The sequence below is a fragment of the Pleuronectes platessa genome, chromosome 1 (assembly GCF_947347685.1).
Source record: "Pleuronectes platessa chromosome 1, fPlePla1.1, whole genome shotgun sequence".
Taxonomy (NCBI): domain Eukaryota; kingdom Metazoa; phylum Chordata; class Actinopteri; order Pleuronectiformes; family Pleuronectidae; genus Pleuronectes; species Pleuronectes platessa.
In genome coordinates, this window is record NC_070626.1 from 19,143,027 (window position 1) to 19,170,465 (window position 27,439).

Below are 27,439 nucleotides of genomic sequence, written 5' to 3' on the forward strand. Positions count from 1 at the left end.
AAGGAGAATCTAAGTGAGTGTAGATATGCAGCCATATTAAAAGGAGACTAGCACAACTTCGGGAATCAAATTAGGACACGTACGTAGCTCTCGACCATGAACCCAGACAGTGCACCAATCACGTCTCTGCGTGGCAGACCGGACAGGTGTTGCTCATTATGCAGCTAACCAGTAGGAACATTCTCACAGGCAATAGAGCGGAGGAGCAGACCCACAAACCACACACGCTCATACATCCGTTGACAGAAGCACACTATGAGACAAACGATTTCTGTGCAATAAATAGTGCAATTAAGGACACAGGATGCGTCCTATGGTGCGTTAAGTCTTCCAGTAGTTTTTACCAAATCAAACTGTCACAAGAATTTATATCATGGTTTAAAAAGGCATTCTCTCTGGTCACTGGTGGTGGATTTCTTAAATGTCAGATATGACAGACTAAGTAGTCTTACAATCTTGTGGTCTGGGCTCATCAGGAACACAGCTGGAGAACGGAGAGAGTTGAGGAAGCAGCTGAGTTTTTGGTCTCAGACTGAAACTCAGGATTAAAAGTCTATGGAAAGATAAACAAAAAAGGAACGGTTCACTAACAGTTGTCCTTTAAGCACATTTTTTTTAAAGTTTTCGCTGCTCAGTTCAGAAAATATGAGTGAGGATCATTGATAGTGCTCATAAAATATGCTATTTATGTTCAAAAATTACATCGCACAACTATTAAAAGACCAGTATACACGATTTTAGTGTCATCTAGTGGTAAGGTTTCAGATTGCACCCAACTGGACACCCATCTCCCTTACCCTTCATTTTTTAAGTGTACACAATTTAAGGTGTATTACGTCTAGGAGCAGGTGAGGACCCAAATGAAGAGTCACACAATGACAGATCCAATGAAAGTGTCTTCATCTCAACTCACAGTTAAGGTGAAGAGGTAGGTATTGGATTCGGGGAAGGTGGTTGAAAAAACATACGCAAATAGCAAAGTCAAAAAGTCACAGGGAAATAAATTCACAGGACGAAACACTGAGAAGACTGTTAGTATGTAGGGAAAAAAACTATTGTATAACTATTAAAGGACCAGTGTCTGGTTTTAGTGGCACCTAGTGGTAAGGATACAGATTACCCTTTCCCTCACCCTTCACCTTCCAGGTGTACAGAACCTATAGGGACCTTGGGGTAAAGTTAAAACATTGCAACGTGGTGGCCTCTGTGGGAAGAGGACCTGCTTCCAACTTTAAAATAATAAACCCATTCTTAGCTAACAAAAACTATTAATTCCAGATGATTGTACACTAAGAAAAACATAATTATGAATATTCAATAATATTTCTGTCAATAAATACCACAAAGTCCAACACACGGTTCCTCTAAACCACAGTCAAACAAGTCCACATATCTTACAGCAACATCTGTCTCTACTGTGATAACTCTATCCTTAAACAAACCTACACATGGTATTATCCGATTACAAAACACACCATCACTCAACACTTGCCAATGGCAACACTAGACGTTAACACATCATTCTTGGACACTCAACAAGGAAAATAGAAGGAGAACAGGGCGTTATTAGCTCCAGCTCTCACCTTAACCCTGTCTGGAACTTTTTCAAACTCGGAGCGACACCTGACCAAGATCTGAAAACGTGTCTGACCTTTGGCAGGTGAGTGAGTTTTCTAAACACGTAAGTGATAAAAAAAAAAAAAGAAGACGTTTCATATTCCTAAGTGACATCTGTTTGGGCTCATTAGATTAAATCAGTGGTAATAGTAGTCATAGTAACGTACAATATTTAACAATTTGGTATAGATTGTGTTACAGATGTCTGTACATCATCTGTCTTTTTCAAGTCGATTCCAAACAGAACTTCACTTGACATCTAGTCTCCAGTGTGGAAGAAAACTTTCCACGTAGCCGAATCTTAAATGTCAATCAGATGTTTTTCCACGTGGACGTCAAGGCTCGGGCCCATCCAGGAGCTTAGGCTGTCAGAATGAGTCATATTCCAGCTCTTCATCTTCAAACACATTTTATAGTTGTGTGTTTATGTGGTGAAACCATTTTTGTTTTATGACTACTGTATTTGGATTGCATGTATTATTCCGTTTTAATTCTTTTTCAATTTCATTTAACTGTGTTTCTGATTTTTCCTGACCTTTAGCTTGTTATCAACATCTCAGGCTGCAGCAGAACCAGGATTAGCTGAAGGAAATATGAAGTAGTGGGAGTACTAGCTGTAGTGGGAGCAGAAACAGTTGTAGTGGTCTTTTAAAGAGTGCCAAGTAGAACAGAGCAGATATGTAGATTCACCAAATTTATTCTTGGCAGAAAAATAAAAGCACGTTTTGGTGGCTGATAAAGCCACTTGTTATCTGGAATGAGCAAAGTCACACAAAACTGTTTACCACCTGCATCACTGAGTTACATAATCGCTTCAGAGACTCATTAATTCTGAATGGGGGGAGGATGATAGATGGTACTGTGATAGAGCACATCCAGAACAACAAAATCCACAAAAGCACCGGAGCTGCCGGGGCGAAATGGAAGTTATGCTGTTTTTCTGGGAAAGACTGCAGAGCAATGGAAAGATGAATGCAGGAAGAATATGACAGACTAAAAAACTGAGACATTGTGGGATGACACAAGCAGAAAAATGTGTTCATCGTGTGTATGAGACCATTTGAACGTTTAAACAATCTCTTTCCACTTCATTTAGCCAGAGGTTCATACTAATGGCAAAATTCTGTCAAAACAATTATGTAACCTTTTTGTAGGAACCAGTTTCTGGTCAAGTTCATCAAGGTGTAAAGAAAGGGACAGTGGTCACTTCATTCAACAAAAGGATACCACATAGAGTTTGGAAATGTCCAAACAGAAAAAAACAACTGGTATGTGTTGTCAAACGGTTTTGGCTGTGGAGCATAGACTGTATATAAAGATGGACGACATGACTGCTCCTCAAAAATGAAGCCAAAGCGTCTCAATTGCCACCTGGAGGCTGGATGCAGTATGGGTCATAACTCCTGTCTCCTTCATGTTAGTGGATGGGACATGGACCAATCTAAAAACTCACAGTATACACCGAATAGATGTTATCTCTCACTTTAGGTCGTTCTTATCACACTGATGTGTGTTCAAATCCAAATTTGTTGGAGTCCCGATTGGTCGAGCATGTGTATCGATGGTACCTCGCTGCCGTGGCTCCATCCCACAATTGCTACTACGCAGACTCTGCTGCAAACGTACAAGGTGGTAGCATTTGTATCTGGGATATTTCAGCTTCGTGGGTGGAAGTGTCAATGGATTGTAAATCGATATAGTTTATGCACTGGTGGTAGAGCTGGGACACTTCAATGGCGAGACCCTGAACAGCGTCAACAGTGCAGCCGAATCAAACCATAGACGCTCACACTCTCTCCTACGGTCAATTTAAAGTTTACATCAACTGAACCCCCATCTCCATGTATTAGGACTGTGGGAGAAAACCCACCCACACAGGGAAAACATACCATATCCATACAAAGACCCAGGCCGAACCAGAAGTGTAACCTGAGAATTATTCCTGTATCAGAAACAGTGAGTACTGTTGGTCACCTGTCAAGTATGGTGGAACATTTGCTGAAGAATGCAGCAAACTGGATGGAGTCGCGAGTTCCAAGAAAGCATCCAGGCTGAGGCAGCATACGTTGGTCCTCCTGAAATTGATGTGCGTCAGCAGGCCTGTCGTCAGGATGGCTTCACGCTCATGTCAGCACTCTGATCTCCTGTTACTGCTCACTACTCACTCCAAAGAGACAACGCCACAATGAACAAGTTGGTTAGCTCAGACGTCAAAGTCCAACCACCACTCCCAAAACATAATTTACGGTTCTCGGAGGGACAGAAAGAAGTTTTGTTTTTGTTTTTACTCTTCCCTTCTTATAGCTTGGTTGTCTGAATCTGATTTTAAATATAACTACACTTGTAAATACAGCCGTCCACCCACTATCATAATTAGTGAGTATAAATTACACAAGGACAAAAGAAACCCTTCTGGTTTGTGTTTTAAACCATGATAACATATTGGATGACTTAACTAGAAACAGTGTGTGTCAAATAAAGTGCAGATAGAGCTAGTGAAACATTCCAGAAGTGTGAAGGCTGTTCGTACTGAATCGTGCGTAATTACACAGACAAAAGCAAACAAGACATACATCCATTACAGCTGTCTGAACTGTATGTGTAAAGCTACACGTAAGCCACTATCAGCCTTTAACGGGACCACCGACTGTTCGATTATTTGACCAGGGCTCACAAGCTCTGGAGTCTTTCACAGTTTATGTATAAAGAGATAAAATGTGGGAATCGTCAAATAAATTGTTAATAAAATTGAGGGTATTGTCTTTACAGCTCCCACAAGTCAGCTGTTCTAACCCTTACGGGGAAAAGGTCACCAACAAGTTGAGAAATCCCAGTTCGGTCTGGGAACCAAAACCTTTCCCAGAGCCCCTGCAGGACCATGGTGCAGGAGGCAGCTAGCAAGTCAAGTATAGTCTAGTAAAATAAACTCACGACCCCGAGCTGGGGCAGTGCAGGGCGGCCCAGGCTGACATTTGTCTTGGCATGAGTAGCGAGTGCCAACGAGAAGTGCAGATAGACCAATGACATCAGTGAAATGGGAGAAGTGGCCTCAGGGTATTCAATGAGATGCTGTTTTAATGTGGCTCTATGAGAAGCTTTATCATGATATAGAACTGGTCATTTGTCTTATATATAATGTAAAGCAGCTGTGGAGGATTTGCGTGAATGGACCTAACAACTCTGTCATAACCGACTGACTCTATCAACAAATGTTTCTAATCATCACTAGCTCTGCTACTGGAAATACAAAAGTTGTCCTATAAATATATAAAGCAGGTGCTGAGGAAAACATCAGCATAAATCAAAACAATAAACTCAACTGAAACAAACGGCCCAATAAAGAGACTGTTTATTATGACCACAAATTGATGAGTGTTGTTGGATGACTCTGCTTTTAATCCTTTTCATCCTGAACCATAAACCGAACTCAGTCTGACGAAGATAATAATTCACTCAATAATAATAAATATCATTTTCTTGCATGGATGTGTTTTTCTATTTATGTTATAAAGATACAAAAGCACCTGAATTAGATATTCACTGAAACAAGAGTTGTGTATTTGAAATATGTTAACTTAATTCATTCCGTATAGCCTGCTTCAAAGTCACAGATATTTGTATTACCTCCAGGTTATGTTTTCACCCCTGCCTGTCTTTGGTTGGTTGGTTGGTTGGTTGGTTGGCAGCAGGATTACTGAACGGATGGTTGGTTGGTTGGTTGGTTGCCAGCAGGATTACTGAACAATTGGTTGGTTGGTTGGTTGCCAGCAGGATTACTGAACAATTGGTTGGTTGGTTGGTTGCCAGCAGGATTACTGAACAGTTGGTTGGTTGGTTGGTTGGTTGGTTGGCAGCAGGATTACTGAAAGGATGGTTGGTTGGTTGGTTGGTTGGTTGGTTGGTTGGCTGTAGGATTACTGAACAGTTGGTTGGTTGACAGGTAGGCAGCAGGATTACTGAACAGATTTCCCAGAAACTTGGTGATAGGTTGGGATATGGACCAAGTGAGAGCCAGGCAGGTAAATGCGGTTCCGATTTAAATCCAGGATCAAAGTCAGACGTTGAACGAGGAATCAAAGGGCTCAGACTGGTAATCAGTCGAGCAGACACTCAGAACAGGCAGACTAAATATTACAAGATAAAAAAGGCTGAGCGGCTGTGGTGTTCCTACCACTGTGGGTGACTGTACGGTCAGAGTCTGGTGAGATGAAGAGAGGTAAAGTAAGTAGTGCAGCAGGATTACTGAGTTCATTAGAGAATGAATCTCATGCGCACAGTTGCAAAAAACCTAAATGCAATGTGGGAAAAATCCTAATATGCTTCTGGAAACATCTACTGTATTCTCTGTATACCTGGAAGATTTCTCAATCACTATCACACTTTTGTCATAAATCTGTAGACGGCCTGTTGTGTCAGTCATTACATAAGTGGACGTAAGGCATCAAGAGTTGCCATGACATTGGTGTCTGCGCACCCAGCACCATCTCTGAAGAAAGAACCATCCACTCGTTGTAAATGTTTAAAACATTAACTCCGTCTCAGCTCCTCTCACCTCTTCACCTTGTATCAAACTTCACAATTTAGTAATGTGCAAAACAGTGGGAGAGCTCAAAGTTGCTTTTTTCGAAAGAGACTGATGAGAATCTGCAGAGTCCAGTATTCTGATGGAAGTCTAACAAGTTCGAGCCAAATCTGGAGTGGAAACCTGGTCTGAATTTATGACCAGATTTAAAATAATAATACGGACCTCCATAGACCCATTGCAAGAGATTAGATCAGCGTACTGTATGCACAAGACTTTACACTATCTGTTATATACTGTAAAATGGTCCTAATTCAAAATTGTGTGATGGATGCATCACATCTGTGCTGTGTGCTCCAAAGTGCCAGAAATGAATGGCCACGTCTTTAAATTGAGATTAGCGGTTACAGGTAGGGAATCCCTTTTTCTCCGAACTGGGAAAGGTCAAATGACTTGTGGGGCCAGTTTCCTAACTGGTGGAGCCAGAGCTACTGTAGCTCTTCGTTTTCAAAGGCTTTTTGTCTTTCACTCTTGAAAACAACCTGGCAGAGACAAAGACGATTTATGACCTCCTCCTGGGTCCAGCACATATTGTAGTGTGTGACACTCTGAGCGGGAGGTGGTGAAGCAAAACAAAATCACTCAATGTGTTCACTGACCACATGCTGCAGGAACCTTTGGAAAAAATGACATGTTTAATGAGTCATATATGTTAAAGTCAAAGAAACGATTATTCTGCTTCATATGCTACTTTCTGAAATATGTCCTCGATCTATTTCTTTCAATTCTTTCTCTTTTCAAACAACATTTCTGTCCTATATTGTTTTTTTTATATTCACATAAATACTGTCATGGCATTATACTTCTGAACTCTTTGGTTTAATTTTGTTATTCTACTATTTTTAACTTAAGAATCAATAAGAAATACCTAGTAATTGTTTTAATTACTTCCCTGTTGCATTGTTTTTATTCATTTGTTTATTTCTTAAATGAAAAAAGAAGACAGATGCAAAGCACAAAAAAACTTATATAATTTTCAAGTTACCCTCATTCCAGCCTTTATCTCAGGGAGCAGGTTTTTCTCATTTGTGTTATAACCTTAGATACGCCCCATTATCTGTCCGCTATTAATACCTCAACACTATCATGCAGCTGCAGAATATTATTACTTTATAAATTGTACGTTCACAATGTCAGCGATTTTTGATAAAAACATTTTTCACATTTAAATAGTGCACCACCATTGCTACATCCAGCCTCACTTCTTTATTGGCTGAGGGTAGAAATGTTTGTGCTTTGTTTTGATCATCGCTGTCAGGACTTCAGACTGAGTGGACAAACTAAGAGCCCCATAGAAGGCCGGGGTCAGTTTCATCTAAACTCTAAGAGCCTCTCACAGAGACCAAACTTTAACAAAGTAGAGCTTTGCCAAGGCTGTTTGTTCTTTCTTACTTCTGTGGCTCCGAGCTTTTTAAACAGATACTAACGCTTGTCCCTCAAGCCTTGTTTACTTTCAGCTCGTTTCACTACTTCAATCAGAACAAAGTGATGACAAACTCCTCTGCCACACATTGGATTCAGATGTTCACCCAGCAGGGCAATGACGGGCAGAGGGCACAAAGGAAGCAGTCAACCATTTGGCCGAATGTGATTAGGCGTCGGCGCCTCTGTTTGATGCTGGAGAACAAACGGGTCTATGAGTGTCCTCTTTGTTTTAATGTCTATAACAAGGTTCTCTATATTTAGTCGGCTTTTCTGACAGCAGGTTTATGTAACGGGGTCTCACTGTTTCATGTACCCGACATTTGGCTGATACCGGACTGATGGTAATCTTTTGAGGGAAGAAGCAGATGAATCATTCATTTGTTGTGAAAAGAAATGGGGGGGGAAATGTGAGTTTCCAGGGGCTCATTCTGTTCCCAGGGAAAACTGAATGAATGCAGCTTCTGTTTTATCTTTGTAGTTTTTGAAATGACTACAAGTACACACATTTTTATATCGATGTCGTCGACTGCATTACCTACAAGAAATTAAAATTTGCATTTGATGTGGCTACTGTGCAAAATAATATTAAATAATTCTAAATAATTTTTTTAAGACAATGTTGGTTATGGATAAGTTCACTGCTAAAATATCTCTATTACAGATTTTCCTGAAATTCATGGTCCCCAGGGGTTAGATTTGAGGACATTTTACTTGTTGGTGCTCCCCTGATTTTTCTGACAATGCCACTGTCAAGTTGACATTTCCCATGAAAATAGAGAAACGTGCTGCAATTTTCTAAAATGACAATGGAAGTGTTTCCAGGGGATCCTAAAAACGGATGAACCTGGCTGTAGTTCGATGATTCATTTGCAGTGCGTTGAGCTCTCTCGGCCATCTTACCCACACAGGAAGGTAATCAGCGATTCAAAAGTTACAGGCAATCCACAGGCGAAAATCCGAAAATCAAAACTAACAGGGTTTTCGGTGGAAACCAAAACAGACGATGTTCATACACAGGAAGGCAACACGAGGAATGAATGAGTGGTGATGAGATGCAGGTGAATGCAGAGGTAGGAAACTGAATAATGGGAAGGAAGTGAAGCTGGAGTCCATGAGCAGAGTGAGGGAAAAAACAAAATGAAACAGGAAGCGAGGGTTTAGTCCGGGCAGGTCCCCACATCCACTTCCTCCCATCAGCTCTCTTGTCAAAGCTACGTCCTCAAAAGAGAAAAAACGTGCACTGATAGACGCAAACTCAAGCAGTTCAGTAAGTAACAGGACTTTATTTATTGATATCTGTCGGGATGTGAAGAAGAAGGGTTTCAGAACCCAAGACAAAGTGAAACCCCTCCGATCGGGTCCAGAATCCGTGATCTAGTTATGAAAACCAACAGGAAACACAGTGTCTGTCCAAAGATTATTCAGTGAGGACCTCGTGTTGGAAGAGAGTTTTATTTTTTTCACAGTCACCTCATCATTTACAGACAGAGACACTTTAAAATGACTTGCTCTTAATCATCATCTATATAAATACATTTGTCCTTGAATAGGGGATAAACTGGTGTATGTGTTCAGAACAACATGGATTATGGGTTATACCACAAAAACACTGACTGCCAACTGAGCCCTACGTGAATATGTCTGATCAATGTGGTCTGACTCTTCAGCTACACTCTTCCCAGAACAGACATGCGTCACGAGGGAGAGAGAAAAACTGTGTGTGAGGCTGACAGCAGCGAGATCCTTCAGCGCTCATCGTTTCAGACTGGTGCATGGAGCCTATAGATCTATCCAGGCTGTGTAAGTGTTCCAGTCATCAGTGGTTGACGCAGCATCAGCACAGATTCCTCATATCTCTCTGGCAAACAGCTTTTGTTCTCTGGCCTGGGGGGGGGGGTTCTCCTCCTGAGCCAGAAGTCAATGGGATTCACTGCGCTGACTCTCCTGAGGACAGAAAGAAAGACAAAGAGGTCCCCGCTATGTGGAAAGAGAGAGCGGTAATAGAGAAGCCTGGTATTCACTGTGATCGTCATAATGTGGCAGACGCCGATGAGGAGACTGTACGAAAACATATTCTGTCTGAAAAGTGAAAATGATGTAACGTTTTAACAGCAGAAATGGGAGTTCAGGGAGCTGCAGTAACCGCTGTTTGCAATTTAACCTTAAGATAAAGCATTTATCAGGAGAAATTATGCTAAAAGACATTTTTCTCTTTGACTCAGACGACTGTCCTCCCTTCGATTCATAACGTATTCCACATGTTCCCTTCAGATTGATGGATTTAGTAAAGGCTACAAATCTTACCAGGTTTTTAAGAAAAACACGCAGGTCTGACACAATCTGTCAATAATGACCACACCTCCTGTTCTTTTATTTTGGAAGATGTGCTGCACTGTGAAGCCTCTCTGACCAAAACAATATCATCACAACCCTTTATTACTCTGGACTCCATTACTTATTATCAGAGATTCTACCTGGAGGTCTGAGCTGGAGAATATGAACTCTTCTGCAATAAGCTCCTGTGCGCCCTTCCAAAACCCCATTAATACAATTCAGAATATTACATTTTGGTAATAATACAGTTTGCACAGCCACACACGTGGCTCTCCCAGTACAACCACCCACAACTGCCCATGATAGCACAGAGAGGGCCTCACGGAGGGTTCGAACTTGAACAATGGAAACGTTCACCACATTATGGTTTTATCCATTCATGCAAATCCATTTTTACACTCATTTAGATCTGGATTCAAATATTTGAAAGCACTAAATATGGCTTCTACTTTTTTGAGGGCCATTGCTCACCATTGTCTGCCAGACCAAAGACTTTTTCATAAATGAACTGAGGAGGATGTCCACACGATCGGGTCTGGACTCAAGAGTTCACCTGTCACATCTGGTCCACACAGCAGGAGACTCTTTGCTTAGACGGCTTCACAGCATCATCAGAAATCTCCGGGCCTTCAGCTGACACAACAGGTGGCAGACACATAAGGTAGTAAGTAATTCTGCGGAGATCACGTTTTTGTTTAAAGCACAGTGACACTTGTATCTGTCCTTACTAACCAAAGCTCTATTTACACGGTTTGCGTGTTCTCCCAATGTCTGTATGGGTGTTTTCTCCAGGGTACTCCGGCTAACTCACACAGTCCAAATACTGTCCATCTAAGATTCAAGATCCTTTTATTGAATCTAGACATACTACATGCAAAACATGCAAAACATGCAGTTCTCTGCTTTTGACCCATCCGTGTGAACACAGTAGGACACAACAGACACAGTGAGCACACAGGTATGGATGGAGAGCAGATGTTGGGACAAAGACATTCCTCTCGGTTCCATATCCAGGTATGTTTTTGGCCTCATGGCTTCAAACCAGTGACCCTCAACACTAATGTCCATTTTTTTTATCACTAGTAACCCCCGAAAAGTAAGTACGGGGATCGAACCCGCGACCTTGGCGTTATTAGCACCACGCTCTAACCAACTGAGCTAACCGGCCATTAACAGTGGTACGCCAGTTGGTTATATCAGTAAGTGTGAATGATTATTTGTCTCTCTATGTTGGATCACATATCTCATCCAATGTCAGCTGGGGTTGGCTCCAGCTCCAGGCAGAGGATTTACAGTGCGAGTATATTTTCATTTTATCTCCATTGACGATGGGAGTAAAATAGTCATCACATGAGTCGGCTGCAGCTGTTTATCAGTGGGACGGTCCAACCTGGGATCAACTGAAACTCAACATCTGCCTCGAATAAAAGAACCGGAGGTATGAAGAGTTATTAGTGCTCACACACTTTCTCTTCTCTCCCTGCCAGTCGTCTTTCCGCTTCCCACGTCTCTACACCTTATACACCGTTTGTGTAGATTGGGCATTCATTAATGAAATATATATGAGTTGAGCTTGTCAGAAATGGTGTATTCGTGGTGACTTTTTCTTTCTTTCTTTCCTTCTTTGTTTCTTTCTTTCTTGTGAAATAATTCCACCATAAGCTAAAGCCACATATTAAGTATTGGCAGATCATGCATGTGGTTCTTGAATAAAAAGCGATCGCTTTACTTCATTGTTCCGTTTCGTTTGGCATGGGTCTGACCACAGGGAGAAGAGCCAGGTTATGAACACGGTCAGTGATATTTGTCCAAAGATAACGGGCCGATCCTGGGCGGCCTGGGTCTAGATTTCATCCGTAATGCATTACACACAGATTCTAGGCTTATAAACTCTGGTCGAAGTGGGTTTAATAAAGTTATGAGCTCCTGTTACAACAGCTATCTATTCTTCTTCTGTTTTATGTTGTAACACTGTCCATTGGTTTGATTGTTTGTGTACAAAAAGTACCATTTACTACCATATTTCAATGAAACAAACATGTTCTGTGGTATTTGTAAAGCAAACTTTATTTTCAAATTGTGCCAAAATTATAAAACCCCATCCCACACCTGTATAAAAACCATACCACCAAGACAAATGACATAAATTCACACATTTTAATTATAATCTTACTGTTTAGTGGATGAATCACAATACAAATATCATAGTATTTACAGTTGCCATAAAACTTTGACATAGACATTCCCCATATAGAAAAGACGTACATATTGAGCGCAGCAATAGGACTGAGGTAGAATAAAGAGATAAAGTTTAAATATGCTGGAAGAAAAAGATCTACAAGTTAAATGTCATTTCCTCTTGGCTTTAACTTTTTAAAAGGTTTATAATGGTGCTATTATGAGTCTGGGGTGATTTGAACTGGAACACAGACCAAGCAGCCTAAATTGCTCTTTACATGTATTTGATTAGTTTACAAAAATAATGCTGAGTATCAAAATCAAGGGTTTACCAAAGAGCATAAACTACAGTTTGATGCGGATACCTCCAATCATGGCTTGGTCTTTACACAACAGAACTCTCTGTACGGGAAACATGTGAAACATTCATATGTCTGGTGGGGAGGAGAATTTCAAAATGTTCATATATCTATACCTCATTTATGCCTGGATTAAAATGTGTTTTGGGTGATTAGATTGCAATCTGCTTGAGAAACAGTAAAAAGTGTAAATGCATCAAACCAGAGGAAGTGACACGAGCTGGACAGAGCAAACAGCCCCAAATCAAATCTCCATTAAAACACATATTAATACCAGGGGCATTTTCAATCTCAAAATGACTGTGTGCTCTTTTGCTATGGTTTCCAGAAGGAACATCTTTCCTTGAAACAGTGACAAACGTAACATTCTCTCTGGTTTTGGGTGGCGTGTTTGAGCTGCCATACAAAAATGTAACAAGGTGTTAAATGAATAACATTACCATTTGAATAAAAGTTTTGCTAAGTGTTGTCTGGGTTAATGTGATCGTATCTAGATACAAACTGGATAGGAGATGCGTTTGAATGCCAAGTGTAAATGTCTTAGAGAAGCAAGAGAAAAACCGAAACAAGGAAAGCACAAAGCAACAATAAATATAAACTGGTATATTACATATTACTGCTCATTATTATGAACATATCTGCCACTATTGCCACCATTCCCTCCTCAACCAACTACCACTTAAACCAATCATAACGTTGTAACTGATCTGTAAAATATACACAACAATGTAACACTTTGACTTAATCACACTGGCGTGACACTTGCCTCCTGTTGTTTCCCTGATGCAGTGCCTGCTGCCTCTGTACACTTTCATTTACGACTCTGTTTCCTCTCCAACAAAACCTCCAAGCTCATCTTTTAACACACACCATTTAGACTGAGATTTGGTTAACAGTCTAAATTCCCAGGAGCAGGAAAGCAAAGACAAAGGCAATACAATTCAAAGAAATACAATAGAACATGAATATGGTAATATATGGTACTCCATTTTTAAAACAAACAAAATATCATATAGTCTGTACACATTGATTAAATACAGTGTGATCCGTATACATTCCTGTGTATGAAAACCGACATATATTTGTATAAGAACATCAATGTAAACATATTACTTTCTGTAAAACATTTCTAACTTATAAACTTTCAGCACCAGCTGTTAAATGCATCATTATATATAAAAAAAACTTTTGTATTCACACATTTAGTATGTCTAAGAAAAATCCTTATTTAGTTAAAAGTTGACAATACATAATCCATTACTTTTACTGGGGGGGGCTACTGTTAGATAACTGAGAGGGAGAAGTGTCAATCGATCTGTTTCCAGTGAAGGCACATGGAGGAGAAAGACAAACAGCCATGGTTTCCAACCTGTGGGCACTTCCTGCTCCTCGAGAGCAGCTGAGGTGACTCTGTTGGTGTTTGGACGTCTGGGCTCACGTCTCACTCCCTCACCGCAAAGAGTCGGCACGAGCCGCCCTCTGTGTTGCTCTTGCTGCAAACACATGACAAGGAAAACATGTTATATTTGGTGAGATGGATGACATGACGTCTCCTTGAAAATGAAGAGTGAAAGTGAATCGTGATCGCCCCCATGGTGGCTGGCTCCAGAATAAATCATGAACCTTGCCTCCTCCATGTTGATAGATGTGACATTGACATCAAATACAAGTTTCTCAATGAGGGTTTTTGTCATTTCATATAAATCTTATCACAATGATGGATATTCGAGTGTTCATTGGGTTTAATTATTTATTTGATGGTAAAAAACAAAACGAGGTGAAACGTCTTGGCAGCTGAAATTGACTCGGCTCTAAATTACGTCAAGAGCGCAAGATGGCGGCGCCTGTATCCAGGATGTTCTAGCTTCATCGGGAGGAAGTGGAGACACATCGTCAATATTGCCTGCATCTAGAATTGTGTGGTAACTACTAAGTATGCACATGCTGTAGTTTAGTAGTTACTTCAGAAAAGTCAGGGGAACTTTATAAAATGAATGGGAGATTGGATGAAAATGGTAAAACCTGTTATTCTGAATCCTAATCTCAGTGTGTGGACGACGGTCCAAAAACACTTGGAAGTAACCCAATAGTTTTTTTATTTAACACCTTCTGTTCTGTTTCCTAAATGTCGGATTCTTTCAAACTGCACAACCCCAGCTTGTAACACAGGCTCCAGTAATGTGAGTCTCAAGCACAAGCTGAGATAACACAAGTCGTGACATCATCACAGTTATATTCCCAGAAACCTGCTTGTGAAGCCAGAGGAGTCACCTCATAGCAGAGTTCAGTGGAAGAGGAGAACTGTTATGACTAAACTGAAGTTCAAGTGTTAAATAGAAGCACTGCCCCTTTAAGTCAAATAAAAACACATCTTTTGGAAAATCCTCCAATCAGCCAAATTAAATTCAAATACAAAAAAAAAAAACACATCCGCCAAATGACACTGGCAGCGTGACTCACTGGTGCGGTATCCTGAAACCGACCTTTCCAGCTTCCAGATGTGCTAAACCTGATGACTGTGTAATTAGTTCATTATTGGAGAGAAGTTGAATTTCTGCCATGATCAATAATCGTGATAGGCCGGAGTGATTGGTATCAGATCACAGATAATTGCACATATAGGGAAGCACTGACTAAGTGGCCGACAGCATTTCCATCCTCGAGTAATTGGATAGTCTGTGATTACTTCCCCAGTCGGGTCCAAGCTGCCCACCCTGCCTTGACGCTGCTGGCACATGGCACGGACTCGGTGGTCTGACCTCCTATCCCAGTGCCCTGAGCGGGGCCTTCGCAGCTCCACTTCAGAGTTTGTAGATTCAGACTCGCAGCGCTTTTGGCCATTCAGCACTTTGCACACTCAATTGAAATGCCGGAGTAAAGTAAGCACAGATCCCGCGTGTGGCCCATCCACACATCAAACCACACCATCACTCTTACGAGCCCACATGCCAGCTGAGGCGGCCGCAGCAGCTTCTCTGCCTGAGCCGAGTGCGCTGGAGCCGGCCAAAGACATGAGAGTGATGTGAGGAACATGGTGTGCATGCAGGGAACCCGCTACACACAGTATTACAGGAAGCATAAATCAATAGGGTGTAGTGAGTAAAAGAACCTTTTCTGGAATATTTAAGACGCACGTGTTTCATTCCAACAATGGTGAACATTGTATTACAATTGTATTGTATTACAACATTTTACTGGGAGCTTCTTAAAACAAAGGAGGTTTGGAGTTTCACAGCATTTAAACAAATTGTTACTTGCTGATGGAAACCGTCACGAACCGCGTCTTTTTTTCCCGACATAACGTCTCTTAAATACTCCACAATGAGACTTCAAGGAGCTAAATCTAGAAATATAGATGTATGGGTTTCAGGCAATCTCTAATGTCCCTTTGATAAATTGACACCATTCGACACTGTGCCTTATCCATCCATCTTTGTACCGTTTGTTATTGTGCGGGAGTCTGGGAAGTTCATTTCGGCAAAAAGTAGATGACCTCAAAAAACTTTGCAGTACCTTTCGGACTGGATGCCATTTTTCAGGATTCCGACGTAGCTCTTTCTCTTGTCCAGTGGCAAAACATCCACTAAACCTCCGTCTGCTCCAGTCGCCCCTGCGTGGATGGCTGCTTTGCAAATACTGGAGCTCTGTGAGGCGAGAGTGTGTCGGAAGAGAAAGGCTTTTAAAAGATGGAAAACAACTTCATCACCATCACTTTGTTGTAAATGCCTTTCACAGACACATCACAAACACGATTCAAAATGCATTGCTGCAGCTCGCGGACGCACACTCGAATGTTTGATTCACAGCCCGAGCCAGAAGTCTGGCTCCGGCACAACAGACCATAAGCTCTTATCAACAGTCTGGAGTGAAATCATTCATTTCTAGTCCAAACACGGATCACACTGTCCATGCACCCCTCCAACATTTCTAAGCAGACGGTTTTCAGCTTCTACGCCAACGCAGGAACACAGTCGCTGCCTGACACTGGCCACAGCCCTTGGGCACGTTTGCGTCTCCTACCCTCGGACTGCAGGGTCACACGTCCCTGGCAGTCGCTGGCTTGCCTCACCATTAATCCCATTCTCCATTACCCAAATTCAGATGGTGATTCAACGGCTTTCCATAACTACCGCGCATCACAAAGCCTGAACACATCCAGGTATCCTTCCCTTTCTGTCTCCAATAATAGGCCATAATAGGCCCAGTGTGACTCATGGTACGTTGGCTAAAGTTCATCCAGAACATACACAAAGAAACTTTGAATTACTTACATCTGTGTAGATGTTGTTTCCAATAACAGGTGACCAGTAAGATGGCTGACTCTTGCAGTTGGTCGGGCAGAAAACTCTGAGGAGGAAATCGGACGTCAGAAGCAAGTCGTTCATCAGAAACCGTAACTTTAACAGTTTTGTGCTTTAGTGAACATCATGATGGTGGATGGGAGACGGCACCTCGGGCAGTGGGAGTAGGGCTTTTTGAAGGGACAGATTTCAGCCACCGTGGTGTAGCAGTCTACAGTCATTTCTGTCACAGAGAAGGAGAAGAACTCTTAACACACTGGCTGTGTGAATCTGTTGGATCACGACTCAAAGCTTTACGTAAAGGGAACACTTCACTTACCCTCCACCTTGGCTACCACAAAGGCGTTACTGGGTTTATATTTACTGTAAAAAAATCGTGTAAGAAAGATCCAGTGTTATTACACAAAGTGTGAGTCACAGTTGCATCGGTAAAGGGGAATTCCATCCGCGTTTCATCTATATCTACCTGAGGGACTCGATGCCGTTCTTTGTGGCTCTCACAAAAAACGGTAGCTTGTCCATTCTCGTGACGTCGACCAGTCCTCCGTTGTTGTCGATCACGCCGAAATGAATAGCAGCTCTGCAAATACTTGATTGCTAAAACAATGGAAAAACCCACATTTATAAATATTCATGGGCAGTAAATACTATAAATGACGTGCGGTGTTAGTTGTTTGCGCTGGACGGACTCACCACATCGTAGAAGAGAGTTCCCCAGACTTTCCCTTTCTTATTCATGCAGTTGGCCGGACAATTGTATCTGTGGTTGGAAAATGAGGAGACAAAAGTGAGCTGAAGAAACCAAGTCACAGTAAAACAGAATGTGCAGTTCATATTTACAGTGGAATTCATTCGAATATCCTGACCTGTTGCAGGTTGCTCCTCTGCACTTATCTCGCAGTCTGGTCTCACACTTAATGCTTTGAGCTGCAAGACCAAAAATAACCTTAGAGATGCACACAAACATATCAAGTTTGGGGATATTACCAAGAACAATCCCTGTAGATACCTAGGTTAGGGTTGGGGGTCTTAGAAGATGGTGCCTTTGGTGTGATGGGTTTTGGAGTGGAGGGTTTGGTCGCTGGTTTCTTGGGAGTGGAGGGTTTGGGTCTGGGGGCAGGTTTGGTGGTGGTGGTGCGAGGCGGCAGGGGAACCTGAGGCTTCTCCACCTCGTTCATGTCCTCTGTCTCTGAGCGCTGAGTGTCTATAAATGGATGAACAGATGGAGTTTAGGTTGGTCCTATATCTAATTTTAACATGTTTTAAAAAATAATGTAGATGGTCTCACCTTTGTAACACAGGTTATTCCTGCATCCTCCTCCGTAGCTGGGAGGGCACTGGGAGCAGGGGCGGCCATGCTGGTATGGGGCCTCTCCAATCCAGTTACCCCTGCAGAAGTAGTGCACATTGAACAGCTTGACTAAAATGGAAATTAATCATCAGTCAGGCATCACTGGGCTCAAGGCCTTGTAATTACTTTAGTACTCTTTGCTCACTCCTATAATAGACATTAGCCCCACACTCCTCTGTGTCTCTCAGGCAGTTACATCCTGTGGGCTGTCTGGAAAACAAACGCCCGCTCTGCTCTTGTTTTTCTTTCCCCGTGCTTCATTATTTTTTTCTATTCTGAATCCTGGAGGAATTTTAACGGCACACACAAAACCTCTGGAACAATTAGAGCTCCGTATCTACGCTAACATCTATATCAGGCGAAGGCAATATAGTATTTGTCAGCACTGTATGATTAAGTCAAGAGGGCAGAGGTGATGATGAACAGTGGAACACGGAGGAATACTGATCTTACTTTGGGGAATAGTTGCACACAAGGTAGATGGCGTTCTCCCATACTTCCCCCCACACGTTCATCCTTGGACACGTGTGCACGGCACAGCCCACTCGGCTGGTGGTTGCCCAGACCAGCTGTGAGGAGGGAAATAAAAAATGGGCCAAAGTTAGCACAACATTTTTTGAATGAACAGACACAAGGCACAGTGAACTACTGAGCTTTAAGCCGAGAAGCCGTAGCACTCATTCCAAGCAGCCCGTGTTACTCCAGAGGAAGAAACTAGATTAATGAGGGCCACTGGGACATCCAGGAGTGTCGGGCCTGTTATTCTGTCTGATGCACATCATTTATAAACCCAGTTTGCCCTCTGTGATGCAATCATAATCATTTTCATCCTCCTGTTAGAGGTGGAATAACCCCTCTGAAGAAACAGAGGTCAGTGTCGGCACAAAACGGTCCAAGGCGAAATAAAACACCTTATTAAACGGAAAGCTGCTGCGGTGGTGTTACAGATGAACGATGTGCCACTTGACGGCGAATACAACACAGCATGTTCCATAACTCCTCCTCACTTTCCTCCCAAACTCTCAAACATGTGCACTCTCCCTCCTCAGGAATGTTCATCTTTTCCCCTGCTGCAGTTACAAGCCACTGGAAGCAGTGAGTCAGCACATTGACTGATGTGTGCTGAGTGCTGGTAGCTCAGCACTGTGCGACCTCTGGATCCAGAGGGTCTGCGATCCCTCTAAAGCAGCCGTATCTGTCCGGATCACCAATGCAATAGCGCATCGAGAGAATGGAAGACAGAGACAAGGGGAGGATGCTCCTATCTGGCACTGTCCCTTTACACTGCAGCATCCTCACAATAATCCAGGTCAGGCAGTGCGGGATGTCTGCTGTGTCTGGAAATGACTACCAGATGGCAGTGATCGGGTTTCAGGGTGAAGGCCGAGGGAGGAGTCTGGTTGTTTCTGTTAACTCATCCCTGCAGCTACAAAGTAAAGTCTAGGAGCAGAAGATGCCAGCTCACCCACTGCTGTTTGCTTTTGATTGATTTTCTCCATTCAAATCTCCAGCTCTCCTCTCCGTCCCCAAACGCGTATTTTTCCGGTCAATTGCATCTGGGTTTCAGTTAAAGGGATAGTTCACCCAAAACTGAAAACTCACTCACTATCTACTACGCCAATGGTGGGGTGGGTGAAGTGTTTGAGTCCACAAAACACATCTGGAGTCTCAGGGGGTACTTCAACTCGAAACAGCGTCATTCACATCGTGTTTTAAGCCTAATTGTCAGCTGATACCTTCTGACGAATGCATTCAGGGACTGTTGGAAAAGCTAACGTCCTCTAGCTTGGCCACATTTGTTGGACTTTTAAGTTAACAACACAGTGGAAATGACCTTGTTTCGAGTCAAATATGAATGTTGGGGCTTCCGCACACTTGGATGACACCACACGAGGAAGATGGAGTCATGTTGTGTTTTTTCTGTTGTTTTATTACGTCTTAAGACAGGTCACTAATCAGCTATACTGTTTACCCCCCCCCCCCCCCCCCTCAAGGGCATTTTCATTTCTTGATGAACTATCCCTTTAAATCTGTGACTTGCTTGTCGCTTTTTTTTTTACACCATGAAGTCTTCTTATTTGATGCCTACGTTACCCAGAATGCATCTCGACCACAAAATCTTGAGTTGGCAATTGTGGACTGTTTTCCTCAATGCAATTTTTCAGACTTCATGTTTCTGCTGAACTCTTTCACCTCCTCTCCTCTTGCCTTTATTTATTCTTTGTATGTCTCACCTGAGTGTAATGGGTGCACATGGGCCCGGAGCAGCCTTCTGGACACCAGGGATTGCACTCGTGGGGGTAGGGATAAGTGTAGTCTTTCACCTCATCGTACCAGGCCTGGACGTGGTAGGCAGGAGAGCGGTGTCTACACACAAACACACACACACACACAGACAGTAGGCTCAGTCACAGGCCATCCAGGTACCAGGGGCAAAAACAAATTTGGGGGCTGCCAGGTGCTTTGGCTTGACTCCCTGCACCTCCCCCTCCCTGCAGACCTGCAGAGCTGAGTCTGAATATGACCTGCTGGCACACAGACCTGAAATCTGTTATGCTCCATAACAGGGAAATCAAATCAGGTTATACAAAAAAAAGAGAGAAGAAGAATCAAAGCATAGGTAAACATGGCTCCACAGCAGAACAAATCAGTTGTACCTCCTATTATAAACATCTCTTTTTACGGTATTGAAAAGTGCTGATCTTAGAAATGGGGAGTAGAGGGGCGGAGTGAAGAAAAAAAGGTTTGTTGGCACGTGAAGAAAAGAAGGAGAGAGAGAGGGAGGAAAGGGGCTGTGAGAATGAGAGTAGATTCCTGGAAGGGCACCTGCTGCGATAGCTACACACTGTCGTGCACAGAGGCTCACTGTGTCCGGTGTGTACTCGCACACAAACATCGAGCTGAATACGCTGCCACCGACGACCACTACCTGAGCTTGCTGTACACATGGGCCGAGACTTTCTTAAAGGAGCAGATCAGTTCAAACTAATTTGTTCTAAGATAAGTTGTCTTTCCTGCTGAAGGTGAACACTCATCTCTAGTTTGCAGGACATGGCTTCATTCTGTGCCAGCTCCTGACGATAAATTCAAAAAAAGTTTTCTACAATAAAGAAACATCATATTATTCAATTCAGTTACTACAGTTTTAAATTGAGAAGCTACATCTAGAACTAAAGATGCTCTAGCATCATGATAGAAGTGTGTCACTGCTTCTCACCTGCCCCAGTGAACACCCAGGTTTTGTCCGATAGACATGAGCAGGTCCTGAGGGCCGTGGTCCCAGTGACACTCCTCCGCCCAGTGAGTTGCAGACCGCTCCAACTCATCGTCCCAGACCTGCACAGCGAGTAAAACACAAGGAAATTACTTTTTTCATACGAATGGTGCCGACCTCTTAACATTCACCTGCTGCCTCCACAACAATATGGAGCCCCATAATTCACATCATGTCCTGACTCAGCAGATATGAAACCACAACCTGTTCAAGGCCTCTGCCTCCTGCACTTCCTTCCATCCCAGCGAGCTGAAACCGAGCTGAACGTAAGTACAACATTAACCTCAGGCGGTGTCATTCGAGCGGAGCCGCTGGCGCCTGGCCCCGCTCCATTACAAATCTCCAGCAATCACAGCTGAATCATCCACGTTTCCTGAGTGGGTTTCTTCACGGCGGCAGGAGAGGAGGCTGGGAAGCAGAGAAGACACCTGACTCCTGAAGGGGAGGGGGCGCTGTCAATGGAAGGAGGACAGCGTACGTACAGGAAAGCACATCTCCTCAGTGCCTCAGTAAATTTCCAGCCTTTTGGTGGTCGCTTCAACATGCACACACACAGACTTTGCTGTAAGCCCAAACACAAACACACACACACACACACACACACACACACGCACTGCCTGTTCGCTGGAATTTGAGAGAGCACTGGGCAGAGAGAGTCTACAGTCACTTTCCTCCCAACCACAGTGCACAGACACGTAGGCCGCCAGCGCGTCTCTCAACCTCAGGGACATTGTGGTTTCCAGTAACTTTCTGTGTCTCAACAATAATCCCTCTCCTTCTTCACCCATTGATGTGCCACAGAACGTTTCCCTTTCGGGGCCTTATTCTCTCCATCCTGCTGTCACCCAGCCTTCCCTCGCTCCCCTGTCTTCTCCCCGGCGAGGAGCCGCTTGCAGGTAGAACAGACTCAGCATTATTATCCGCCTTGTTAAAGGGCAGCACAGCAGACTGGCAGCAGATCACCATCATGACTGCATGTTTCCAGCCGAGAGAAAAGGTTGTTTTTATTAAGGGAAAACACCTTTTTTCTAAGCAAAATAAAACCTTAAACCCTAATTACCAGACTCGTTTCAGTGTTGCTGACACATCGGAACTGAAGCGCCAAAATGTCTTGCAACAGCCTTTGTTTATAAAGAATTATGCAAGAATGAGTGATTGGTGGGTTACGGGACAGGCCTCACCATGTACTCCATGTTTGAGGCCGTGGGGTAGACGCCCGCCCTCAGCTTGTTGTGCAGCTGAATGATCTCCTCGCGGTCTGACCAGCGGACGGCTCGTCGGGTCCTACCGCCGGCCGAGTTGCTGGTTCCATTCCAGTCTGCATCCTCCTCGTAGCGGCTCAGAAGCTGCCTGAGCTCCTTGGAGTCAGGCAGGTGGAGGGACGCCGAGTCCCATGCACACATCAGCAAGATGGAGAGCACAGGAAGCCAGGAGGTGGTGTCGGTGGTCATTCTGACAACTTGGGCTGTGTGGGTTGGACCGTCGGGCTGCAGAACAGACGGGGGATTCTGGGTGAACGCCCGCTCCTCAAAGGCCTAGACACAACCTGCTGGGAGGAAATGTTTAATGAGTCTTTTCCCACTGTGTGAGTCAACACAGGAGGGCACATGTTACAAACTGCAAGCACACAGGCTCTAATGTGGGAGACTCTGGACGTTTATGAGACTGGAAGTTCAGTCGGTTTACACGTGCAGGTTTACAAAGGATCAAATGTATGAAAGAAGCTAAATGTTGCACAAATTTACTCACATGCTCCACATGTCAGCAAATACTAAAAACCACCCAGTACAACTTCCCATTACAGAAACCACAGCCTTAATAGTGACCATAGAGTTGAAGAAAATGTCAACACAAGCAGATGAGTATGAGCTTGCGGAGGTGTTACACTGGATTGCATCAGATTGTACTGGTGTAATGAATAAACTGGTGACTGTATTGACAGTATAAGCTTTTTTTGAAGAGTTATCCTCATTGAGTTTGACGTAACGATGACTGTGTTGTAATATGCTGTGCGTCATTTAGCTGCACCATGATACTGAAGTTATTTGAAAAACATATTCGCTGAGTGATACTCTGATTATGTATGTATGGACAGTAATTGTCTGATTTGGAAAGGGTTCAATTACTTTCTCATAAACACACACATATCATGAACTTCACCGCAAATAACACACCGAGAAATCTTTGTTGCCAAAGTCTGACTTAATGGTTTTCAGGAATCTGGGAAACTTTGTTTAACCCTCACTGTCTCACAAGAAGAAATTTAGTTAGAAGTCCTGTAAAGAGAATTTCTAAACATCCATGATGAAACAGAAAATATATGGCTGACTTTGCTTCGTTCCTGCTGCACTAAATTATGTATAATATTCTGAAAGTGCACCGCTTCATCCTCCTCTCCTGATTATTTTCTAACCAAACTCAGCAGCAGGGTGGGATGCAGAGGAGGAAGACCCGAGTTCACGTTGACCTCGCTTCTCCCTGACAAAGCATATTAGAGAAAAACCACTGCATTCCTGACACATGCAGGAGTAAAACTGTGTAACTGACCCTGCATCCGACCCTGCAACTGGAAGGCAGCAAGCTACAGGGAGGACGTCCAAGACTAAAGATAAACCAATATCACAAACTCTCACAGAGACAGAGGAGCAGTCAGTGTGTGATCGGAGAAGAAACAACAAACCCAGCTCCAGCGCTGGCTGCTCTTCTCCTTGAATCCCCTCACCTCTGGCTGCAGAGACAGCTTGAGGTCTGGCCCTGGCTCTGTGTCAAGTCAACATGCTGGGCCAGCTCTGGGCACCGAGAGCCATGTGGGCAGCCCGTGCTGCACCACACCCTTCTCCCTCTGCCCCTCTTTTCACACTGCACCTCCACCAGCGTCTTGTGCCCGGGCCCTTCTCACGGCTCTCGTGAATTTTATACCCGAGTGACAGACGGAGCAGGAGAGTCGGACGCATGCACATGTCCACGCCTCGTCTGTGGAGCCTCTTCTGATCTGAGGAGGGGCTGACCTCCTCTCTACCCCAGCGTGAGGCTGAGTGTAAACACGAGTCATGACACAGGAGAGATTGTCTGATTCTCATACGTGCTTGATCCCTTCTGACCGTTTATGAGATTTTTAAACATTTATAAATGGACATTTTCACTGTTCTTTAGTGATTCGCATTTTATAGTGAAATTTGGCTTTTTATTCTATTTAAAACTTAAAACGTGTCATTAGATTCTGTAATACTTTTTTTCAACTACTGCTAATAAGCATATGTCTAAACATGGTATTTTCACATTTTCCTCATTAAAGAGGCTCACAATGAAAGGCTGTGTGTTGCCAATCGCCTCCTGTACAGTGGCATGGTTTGTAACCCACCACTGAAATGTCCCTATACACATGGTCGTTGGCATTGAGTTCATATTGTCACACAGAGTAAACCAATGAGTCTGACACCACTAAGTGACAGAATGATGTCAGTCAGTCTGACCAGGTACCGTCATCCTATTCTATCGAGGTGCATTATAGAAAAGACAGATCCCATCTCGACCCCCTGCTTTACATGAAGCCACAGTCCAATAACGTGTGAATAAATGTGTCAGAGTAACTCACCTACCTCCCAGTGGGTATCCGGTCGCTGGGTGCGTGAGTTCCCTCAGTGCGCAGCAGCAGGACGCACAGGTTTATTCCCTTGTGAGCGCAGGAGCCTCGCTGCTTGTTGGCGGTGATCCTGGAGCACATAGAGCTGTGGAACTCCTGCACCGCTCCGCTCGCAGCGCCTTATATAGAGAAGGAGACCCCTCATGACCAGGGGAAAAAATGACTGTCTCTCCTCACTCCCTCGCCAGCCTGCCTCCCTGAAGCAGCCTGTGTTCTTGGCACACGACGCGCTCCGCGTTCGTGTGTGCGCACGCTGACGAGCAGCCCCAATGTCAGCGGGAAAACTGCAAATATAGTAAATCAGCGGAGAGGGAAACCAGTGATGTGCAGCTTCTCTAGATCACCTCTGGATGACAGTTATTAACCGGACATGTGTCTCCACATGCGGCTAAGTTTGAATAACTTTAGAAGTTATTTTGACTCAAAACTTCAAAAATTGTTTAAATGATAGAGAATAAAATCAGAAAATCTCAGATTTGAGATCACATTTCTACCATCTATCACATTTCTACCATCCTGGATTTATCACAGTTCCATGAAATAGCTGCATAAAGTTGTGCCCACACAACCTGAAACAATCCCCTTTAGGACGTTTTAATCCACTTCAGGAGATAAGGAGAGACAGAGTGGAAAGATGAAAAACCTAAATTGGGACAAATTCTGGTGCAAAGTGTTTTTACCAACTTAAATTGTGTATTGAGGTCAACTTCACACAATAAATAAAGTTAGCTGAAGCAAATTAGTTTGTAAGACCCCTGCATTTTTTTTTCTATTATATTCCGGTGAGCATGAATTTGACTTTATGTTTTTTACAGTGAAATAGCTTCTCACCAGGGTCTATCATGTGTCAGGGTCCTGTCTCCTCACGGGGACAGACAGTCTGCAGTGATGTGACCCACATAGTTCACATTTTATTCCAGCTTCAGCTTGATTTCAGATATTTTCAAGAGCACGGCCCCTCAGGAGGAATGCCAGCAAACTGAGGCCTCAGACAGTTCCTCTTCCCACAAGGACTCTGCCAGTCTGTGCTTTGCACTCAGTCAAAATACATGTTTAACAGGAAGTCTGGCCCATCATGCATCTGCTCTCTTTCTTAAACGTCCCGCGGAGATGCTGGCGAGGGTGGCTGTGGTGCAGAGCGAGATGTTCACAGGAAAATAACATCTCGGAGACATAAGACAACCTAAAGATCACACTCACAGCTTGACCTCATGGGCTCCATTTACATTAGCAACCAGACTACTTGGAAATCCTTCACATTTTGGCTGACCTCAAGAGAGAAGCACCACACTTTGCTTCCAGTCCTCTCATGCTCTGCTCTGTTTAGACTATCAGACATGTTGTTTATGTAGGAGAAGAGAAGAGAAGAGAGTAGAATATAAAATACTTTGTCTGCCTTTGTCCAGGGAGAAACTTGCTTTCATGTGACCATTACATTTTGATGCGGATTCAGGAAATTTTCAATTCCTTTAACATTACAAGACATATTCTATAAGCCTGTGGATGATATTTAGAGGCATCCAGATGTCTAATGCAGGCCAGCGGCATTTTCCTCCAACAATATGAGGACAGTGTTTGGCGAGTGTGTGTTAGCTCCGTCAGGGACCTCATTCAGAACAGACACAGAGCCATTATGGTTAGCGATTGCACAAGGATGCATTAAACTGTTTATCATTTTACTCCGTCTCTCCAGATTTCCACGCTGGCTTCATCCTGGTGTTGATCACACTCGGGACATGTGATGATCATAACAGCATCCAGGTCCTTCAGTCTCTCAACACATTCCAATTCAACTCCTGCTCTGTTAGTACATTTGGTCTTTTTGTTTTTCAACGTGACGTGAGACATTTTTTGTTTTTCCTGATCAACTTGGCACCTGACACACCTACACAATCTGGTTCTGTTGAAGTATTCCATTTAGCACATCAAGGTTTAAAAAAAAAAAAAATGGTATTCAAGGTTTCCTCAAACCACATGCACAACACTGCATTCTCAAAAACCCACTCATAACCAGATGCAATGAGTGTGACTGAGACTCTGATTAAATTCAGAGATGATATTTTACGTTGGAGCTTCCTGGCGTTAAAGGATCGTAAAAGCGATTTTAACGCTGGAAGGCTTGAGTTGTGTGGCCCTGATATTTTATTAAATCACCCCCCCCCCCCCCCCCCCCAGCACACATTTGATCATTTTGACTGAACTGAGACCCTTCATATATACCAACCAACCAATTATTTGTGCTCTAAGAAACTGTTATTACATGTAGGGAGGACGTGTTTCCATCTATTGGTAGATTTTTTTTCAGATAATAATTCATTGATCTTGATGGGGGGGGGGGGGGGGGCTGATATTTATGTATGTTAATTTTGGTGCAG

The 27,439-nt window shown here is 43.3% G+C and overlaps 1 protein-coding gene across 3 annotated transcripts; it reads right to left on the minus strand.

Annotated features, from left to right (window-relative positions):
- Window positions 1-13,350: 13,350 nt before the first annotated feature.
- Window positions 13,351-25,169, minus strand: crispld2 (cysteine-rich secretory protein LCCL domain containing 2). 3 transcript variants are annotated; one of them, XM_053418650.1, is made up of 15 exons: window positions 25,021-25,169; window positions 22,603-22,970; window positions 21,365-21,483; window positions 20,382-20,514; window positions 18,601-18,716; window positions 18,085-18,185; window positions 17,806-18,000; window positions 17,663-17,723; window positions 17,490-17,556; window positions 17,263-17,393; window positions 17,116-17,159; window positions 16,947-17,019; window positions 16,767-16,842; window positions 16,009-16,139; window positions 13,351-13,988 (listed from the first exon to the last, which is right to left on the minus strand). In XM_053418650.1, exons 2-15 carry the CDS (start codon window positions 22,870-22,872, stop codon window positions 13,937-13,939), a joined length of 1,569 nt encoding a protein of 522 aa, XP_053274625.1. In that variant the 5' UTR covers window positions 22,873-22,970; window positions 25,021-25,169; the 3' UTR covers window positions 13,351-13,936. The 3 variants fall into 3 exon arrangements, with proteins under 3 accessions (XP_053274625.1, XP_053274634.1, XP_053274642.1); XM_053418659.1 differs by having other exon boundaries at window positions 22,603-22,967; window positions 25,017-25,169; XM_053418667.1 differs by having other exon boundaries at window positions 22,603-22,967; window positions 25,021-25,168.
- Window positions 25,170-27,439: the final 2,270 nt, after the last annotated feature.